This window comes from Apaloderma vittatum, unplaced genomic scaffold, assembly GCF_000703405.1.
Source record: "Apaloderma vittatum isolate BGI_N311 unplaced genomic scaffold, ASM70340v1 scaffold30356, whole genome shotgun sequence".
In the NCBI taxonomy this organism is placed as follows: Eukaryota; Metazoa; Chordata; class Aves; order Trogoniformes; family Trogonidae; genus Apaloderma; species Apaloderma vittatum.
In genome coordinates this window covers 74547-82845 of record NW_009721829.1, presented here as the reverse complement: position 1 = coordinate 82845, position 8299 = coordinate 74547, and the positions used below count along the sequence as shown (strand labels likewise).

Sequence of the window (8299 nt, the reverse complement as noted above, 5' to 3'; positions counted from 1 at the left end):
CTGCTCTGCCCTGGTGCTCCTGCCGGTAACGTTAATCCTGCAGCTCCCGTTACCGCCTCATTTTCCAGTTAGATGGGAAAGAGCACGGAGCCTGAAGTGAAGCGGTGTCACCAGCTCCAGAGAGACAGGGACCTGCTGGAGAGAGCCCAGCGCAGCCCCAGGGATGATGGAGGGATGGAACATCTCCCTGGTGAGGAAAGGCTGAAGGAGCTGGGGCTCTGCAGCGTGGAGAAGAGGAGGCTGAGGGGTGACCTCATAAATGTTTATAAATACGTCAAGGGGGAGTGTCAGGAGGTCGGAGCCAGGCTCTGCTCAGGGATGTCCAATGACAGGACAAGGGGCAATGGGTACAAGCTGGAACATAGGAGGTTCCACAAAAATATTAGAAAAAACTTTTTCCCTGTGAGGGTGACAGAGCCCTGGCCCAGACTGCCCAGGGAGGGTGTGGAGTCTCCTTCTCTGGAGACTTTCAGACCGCTCCTGGACGCGTTCCTGTGTGACCTGCTGTGGGTGATCCTGCTCTGGCAGGGGGGCTGGACTAGAAGATCTCTAGAGGTCCCTTCCAACCTCTGACATTCTGTGATTCGGTGATGTTTGCTCTGTATGTAGATGGCTCTTTTTTGGATCTTTTTGCAAGACATCTGAAAACATTTACTGCAGGAGAACTTGTGGTGATCCAAAGTGAATTTCACTTTCGGGGTTTTTTTCATGCAGGAGTATAGACCCAAAGGAATTGGTGTGGTTTTGTGGAGGCTGACACTGTGCATCTAAGGGGTTTAGCCCAGGTTTGTAGTGCGTGGCTGATACGCCTCTAGCACCTGTGGCTGTCTCTTGCCTGCATGTTGTTTGGAGAGTTCCTCGTCCCACTTGTATCATTTCTTAGGAGTAATATATTTTCTGGTTTGTGACCGTGTGAGGGTTTGACCGTACAGCTCATGAGGTCTGGAAGATTTGCTGCTGATACAGACAAGTATTTTTGCATTACTGCTTTCGCAGTGATTTTTCAAATTATTGTAGCTCAGTACATTTAGAATTGTATTTCTTGTCAACCTGTGGTATGCGTCAATAAAAATACAATATGAATTACTGTTTTTTTTCGATACACTAGAGGTACGTAACCCCGTTTCGCGTATGTTTTGGCCTACGTCTTGTATACTTCGCGTGAGAGTTCCACAGGCACTGAATACTAGATGGTCAATTAAAAAAAATGTGAGAAAACAAGACACACAAAACACCTTATCACGTTCAAAACAGCACCCCCTCCCCAAGTAACCTTTGCTGGGGGAAAAAAAAAAAAAAAAGAAACTGTTTGGGGTTTAGCAGTTAAATTAACTTATCCTGGAACTGTGATCTCCGTTACTTCACTTTTTAGAAGGTTTCAGTCACAGAGGATTCAGGTTTTCCTTAATTCCTACCTCAATAATTAAGGGAATTAAGATATCAGGTGTTTTGGTACAATATACAATAAAGTCTGAGTTGTTAATTGCTTACTGTTTACAGCAATGTAGTATATCTGTTTTGTCGTGAAAGTTCTCTTTCATGCTTGAATTCAGCTAGCCAGTCACAAATAAGAACTGCTGTCAGTATATGAAAATAAACATAGCCATGTAAATTTCAAAAAGTGGTTTCTCCTTTTTTACAGCAATTATTATCCTGGTTACCAGCTAATGCTCCATGTGTCTTCATTTTTGAACTTTTTATTAAAATAGTGCACCTAAGAAGATGTCCAGTACAGATGCCCTAACAAATAGAGATAAAAAGTAAGTACTTATCCCCTTCCCCTCAGGAGTACAATTACTGGACTGTAACATGAAAGTTTCGTTAGTAGGATCTTGTGTTGATAAAGTCTTAACAAAAAATAACTTTTATATTGAAACAGTCTGAGACAATGTCTTAGAAAAACTAATGCCAGCACCAGTGAGTTCACACATAAAGGGATGAAATAGCTCTTAAGCTTTTCATTAAGTTAATCATTACATGGTTTCACCTGGTTCCATAGAGAAAAGAACCCACACAGAAATTTCTTAATGAGTCTGCAGCTATGAAAATGTACCTGTATGTAGCAAATTACTTCCTTGTACATACAGGGTACCTACAGTAACATAAGACGCTCTGTGGAGTTTCTGTTTTTTAATGCAGTACTTTTTCAGGGTACTGTGGCTGCATGTCTTTAATGTTTTATGCGTAATGCTTTTTTACCCATGCTATGGTGTGTATATAATGATAACTGCGTTCATTCTGTAAACTGTAACGTTGCCCACCTAAAAGTTAAAAGTTGGCTCACATTCTAAATGGCAAACATGGATTCAGTCATGACTGGAAATTGTAACTTCAGACCCTTCCCAAACTGCTAAGTGACTCTGCCAACGCTGTCATCAAAACCAGAATTAAAAACAGGCATAGACAGCTCTTGCTGGACTGTCGTGTTTGCTCTGTGTGTGCAACAGAATCCAGCAAATAGTATTTAAAAATATTATCAAACAATTTAGCATAGATTTTGAATTATACCACCTCGTGTATAACTTGGGGTTTTTTGAAAAACAAATCTACAAACCATTAAAAAAATTAACCTGCTTTGTAGTGGGATCTGAAGAAGCAACAGTCTACTTGGAAATATATGTAATATAAAGATACATCTTTAAAACTGTTGTGGCTTGCTAGGTTCGTGTGGAAGGTTTATTGTGTGAATAGGTACTAGATCGCTGTGTTACAAAGGCAATTTTTCACGTAAGAGATGAACGTGGAAGGTGTATATAACTGCACGCCAGTCATATGATCATGGAAGACTGTAATTTCCTATACTTACTTATTTTTTTTCTGGAAGACAGGGTCAATGCACAGTGCTTCAAGAATGTACTTAGTTATATGTTAATTGAGGTTTACCTGAACTTTAAATAATACCTTTCTTCTCCGCAGGAAGGGTTAGCCTCGAACCATTCATGCTTCTCCACAATTACCGTGTTGCTCAAGCTTTTTTTTTTTTTCCTCCCAACAATTGCCTAAAATGACATGTATTCTCTTTTAATCTTTATGACCTGATAAGCAAAATGTATTTTGTATAATTAGTGAGTTTGGGTAGATCAGAAGCATGTGTTTGTTTACGCTATATGAGACAGCGTTCTCTTGGCTGCGGTCCTTAGTGTCATAATGAATTTTTACCTTTTAGGGTTAGTGAACCTGAAAGGCTCCAGTTGCATAATTGCCTTGCATAGCCTTTTTGTGAAAGACCTTTGTTTTATTTATAACAAAAAGATCTTATGAATCGTGCTTCTGAAGATTCTGCGAATCTTTTTTTTTTTTTGCTAAATTATCCTGTAACCTATCTCAGTCGCTAAAGCATTACAAAACTTCCTCTGGGAAAGGTAAGTCATAATTAATAATGTTGCCAGAATAGGTTACTAGCTGTTTGGAAAAGAATCTTAGTTTGTTTGCTGCGTAAAATAACAAATGATGTCTCTTGAAAATTTAGCCTTGCTTACAGATAACTGGATTTTAAGGAGTTTTCAGTTGTTACAGTATTCCTAGATCTTTCTGGAAGTAAAAAGTAATTTGCGGTCCCCTCAGTTTGTTCTTGAAAGGCAGAGAACTTGAAAGAGAAGCAACAACACAATTTTTCTGTATGAATCTGTTAGAAACACCAAAAGCAGCGCAGCAGCAGGATTTTAACATAAAGAGGGATAGAAGCCTTGGGAATGAGTTCAGGAAGCTGAACAACACAGAGCTTGCTCTGAAGAAGGGATGGAGGAGCAATTGCCTAAACAAGTGATATTACTGATACTAAATTGTAAAAAGGTGTGGGAGCAATAATCTTAATACTACTTTATTAATCTAGACTTGACAAACTTTCAGACAATTTAAGCTGAATTGATTTTTTGCTTTTTAAGAATGGAAATGCATCCCCTTGAGTCATCTTGTGATTGCAGTGGATGGGTGTTTCTGTCAGAGGAAAATGTGACACTGTAAAGAAGCCGTATTGGTTTGAGTGATTTTTTTTTTCACAAATCTTGCTGTATTGATACCACAAATGGACTTCCACTGGTGTTAAGAACAGTGGCAATTTTGCTGGAGAAAGGCTATTGGTATCTTACCTTCTGTAACTTTGCCTAGAGGAAATCTCATTCCAACCCCTAACTTTCTGTGATGCTGGGATATGATACTTAAAATATCAGTGGTGGCTTTTTTTTTATCGGACGTTAGTGACACTAACACCAACAGAGTTAAACCCATTTGGAGAAGACTACCAAGGGCCAAATTTCCCTCCCTGAATGAACGTAAGCAATGCAAATTATGCCAGTGGAGCTGTTCACATTTCAGGGCCTGGAAAGGCTGCTTTATGTTCCCATTTCCATCACGGATCCTCTCCTTAACCTGTGGTGGGTCTCTGCCCTTCTGTCCCTCTTGCGTGTGTAGGACTGCAGGCTCGAGGGACTGACCTCTCTGTATTTAAATGGTATGTAGCATGTTGCCTACAACCAAAAAGATCCTTTCCCAAAACCAATCACATGCTAACGAAACTGCAGTCACTACAACTTTAAAAAAAAAAAAAAAAGCTGCAGGAGATAAGCAGATGCATTCCTCGGGTAGCCAGGCTGTCCTGCTGTGCGGCTCTAGACGCTGACAGATGCCGTCTCATCACAGGGTTACTCCCTGCTAGAGAGGATTCACCTTTCTAATTAAACAAAGCCCTCAGTGAACAGAGCCCTCAGAATATTTGGGTTTCACTGTAAGCTGCAATCTTTTTAAGATCTTTTAGAAAGAGAGGGAGTAATAAGAGTGCATCTTCTGATTGAAGCCTGGAAAAAAACCCAGTCATTAACTGAAGTAACATGAGGTGCTCAGAACATCTGAAAATATGCCAGTCTCTGCCAGGCCAAGCCTTGTGTCAGAAGAGGTCTTACCTCTGTGAACGGTGTTGCTCTTTTTATACTTTCTCAACTAGATTATTCTGAGAGTAATGATATCCATTCACCATTACTGTTTGCTTTCGCAAAAAAACCCAGGCATGTCAGCTTCCATTTCTAGAGAAAATACATAACCCAAGTCCTGGGTGAGCTTTTGGCACTTGTGTGTTGAAATACTAAAAACCAAGTTGTCCAGCATGACACAAGTCAGTACCCTGGCTGGGAACGCAAAGTAATAGCGTAATGGCATTTGTTTAGTTAATCTTTCAGGCTGTTTGCTTTGTTGCTTTCCCTTTTGTGTGTGGACGTACATAATCCAGTCTGCTAGGAAGATTGCCTGAGAAGGGTTATTGCTTTGGACCTTGTTTGGAGGGAGCCTGTAAATAAATTATTGTGAGAACAGGAGAAAATAAGTTTATTTTGTTTTAATTATTACCTTTGCTTTTGGCTGCTGGAAATAGATTGCCTAATCGTAGTTGTAGTAAATGCAAGTAAATTTTCTCTCCTCTGCATTTATCAGTCTTTAAAGTTGCTATAAATTGCCATTTCAAACAGAGAAAAAGTAAACATTACCTTGAGAGGTGAATTAGTCCATGTGACGCAGAGGGTTTCAGAGCAGATTAAGTAGGCAGACACGCTTGTTTCGAGCTCTGTCTGAGGGGGGTTTTTGTCAGTTAGCAGCAGAAATTGTTCTGTGCATAACCTTTATCCAGCTGAATTGGAAACCTCCCCTGTATTTTGGTTGTTTTGTCGCTGTCTTTGCTGCCGTGTTGAAGAATGTCGTTACTCTCGCCAGGAGACGAAGATGAACCAGAGCGTTTTGATGGTCTTTCTCTCCTCTACTGGTATGCTTAACTATTAGGTTCTGACGGCATTTTTCTAGCCTGTAATTGGGAAAAGCGCAGTAAAGATAATTTTAAAGCTGTAGATATTTTCAGCTTCTTTTCGTAAGCAGCCAGAGTTTATAATTTAGGGGTTTCTTGAAGTGTCAAGTAATATCTATTTTGCGAGGGAAGGGTGTTATCCTTCCATTGATAAACCTAGATAAGCATTTTGTTTGTGCACATAAATGACTAATATTTTCTGGGGAATATAGGTCGAAGAATATCTGGACCAGTATGTTCTGATAAGTCTCTAGAAGATAGAAAACATAAAGCTGTTGAACTTCCTTGTGTACGCGGCTAAAAAATAATAGAAAAAAGCAGAGAATATTTCATTTGAATTGCCATTACTAGAACATCTACACAGAATTATACGCATTTAGTCTATGAACATTCCAGGAATTTATGTTGGCTTTAGTACTTTCTAGCGTAACAAAGTTATAGTGTGTGTTTTGTAGAGTCTTGCTTGTTGGTTTCATCTGTTGCCTCACATCTTCTCCGTGTGCTAAAAGCTTCCCTGTGAATATTTTTTGCATGACTTCTCGAGGAATGAGCAGCATCTTTTTCTACAAAGAACATTGAAATTATTTTTTGTTACTACTGCCAATTGGTTTGGAAGCCTATTGCTTTATTTATACTGTTAAGCATATTTCTGATGTTTTGGGGGAAGTATTCTAACATTTTTTAAGTATTAAATAATGATAAAATGGCATAAATAATGGGTGGGTGCTAAATCCAAGTCTTTTTATAGCAAAACTGTTAAAGCCCTGTTTATTTTATTAGAACTGTGACAGGTAGCTTGAATCGAAGATCCATCTCAAAGTTACACAGGAGAAAAGCTAACACTGAAAGTCGGCAAAATGTGATATGCTAAACAAATTTGGGGTGTTTGAGGATCTCTGTCTTTACTTCTGCATGATAAAGTAATTTTAAACCACACGTACTGGAGGAATTTAGAGTGTAAACAGAAAGACGTGCATTTTAAAGGTGTCTGTTCAAAATGTAAGGTCTTTCTAATTGTAGGTGGTAAAATCATGACAATTTTCATTATTTCAGAGATACCTTACCTGACTCCATCGTGAATTATTAGTTCATGTATTCTCCGTATCCTTTTTGTCAGAATCCACTGTGTGTTGGTTAGGATCTCTCTGTGGGAAGGATTGCCTGCTACTTCTGGAGATGTAGAGTCTTTCCTATTAAGTGTTCTGTGTCTAGATTTGGTCATATTTCATTATCATTTTGTATGGCAGCGTATAAACAGGTTTTGTGATTTCTGGCAAACTCTGACTGTTAAAGTCTGAGATTTGATCTTTTAAGACTTCATGAAAATAAACTTCTGTATGAATTTGAAATCACAATTGTTCTCGCTTTTTTATTTTTATACGAAAGTGCTACATGAAAACTGCTGAAAGTGTGGCGGAGCAAGAAGCAGGACAGTAGTAGCAAAAGGCAAGACAGAAAAAAAAGTAAAATATTTGTCTGCTCATTTTAAAGGTCAGTGGACCTGGTTTAAGTCTTCAAAGATGGATACGAATCAGGACAGACCTGTAAAGACTGCGACTAGCGTGTTAGCATGTTGTCTCTTAGCTTAAAAACCATTTCAGTTCCTGGGATAACAGAAGTGACAATCCGAGGCAGTAATGCAAAATACTCTGCTGTTGTGGTATAGACGTAGTTTATTTTAAAGGGTTTGTTAAAGAAATAGCACATTTAAGGATTTATTCTTCCTTTAAGACTATGATTAAGTAGTTGGGTTCACTTTTAGCCTTACAAAGTGTGCCTTACGCTCTGTTACGTGCAGTCTTGTCAGTGGCCAGATACACTAACTAGGTTTCCTAATTTTGTCTTAGCCTGTGAAACAACTGCTTCAGTACTACAGTGTATACAGATACTGCAGTGAAAATCACACAGTGTTTGAAACATAGGCTTCCTGTTTGTTCCTAAAGATGAATTATGAGATCCCTTCTTAGGGCCAACCTTTCTAAAGCAACGGCTCATTTTGCAAACACTTGGGAATTTGAGGTTGTGGAACAAATTTTTGCTTTCCAGAGCAAGTGCTTCTCCTTTGACAAAAAACTCACCCAGTTTTCTTACGCGAAACCAGAAGAGTTATGGGTGTTCCTTAGAAGCTGGATCTCTTGCTTGGTGCTAGAATTCGGGAACCTTTGCACCTTCTGGATTTCTCTTTTCCCCGTGCATGGCACCTTTTCACAGCACACATTCAGGCTTTTGCAGAAATGCTCAGTTTCAGGCATGGAGTTCAGGCTGTGTGCTGGATTTGGTTGCACAGCAGGATTTGGGTCACTATGTCCTCCGCTTTGATCTTCTTTCCTCCCCTGCTAATGAATTCTAGTTGTTCCATTTCACTTTAACATCATGCTCTAGAAAATGTGCCTCACTATCTAGTATAGAAAAATACATAGATCAAAGCAGAAAAACCTAAATGGTGCTTTTTTTTTTTTCTAGAAGGGGTCTGGTGAGTCGTCTCCAAAAGTGGTACAATGGGAGGTCAGGGGA

General features: G+C 39.4%; 1 protein-coding gene across 1 annotated transcript in view; it reads left to right on the top strand.

The window, feature by feature from the left end:
* The first annotated feature begins 5678 nt into the window (after positions 1-5678).
* STXBP4 (syntaxin binding protein 4) overlaps positions 5679-8299 on the top strand; it is a 58518-nt gene continuing 55897 nt past the window's right edge. The window contains exon 1 of the mRNA XM_009871547.1: positions 5679-5746. Within this exon, the coding sequence (XP_009869849.1) occupies positions 5679-5746 (68 nt within the window). The remainder of the gene's footprint in view (positions 5747-8299) is intronic.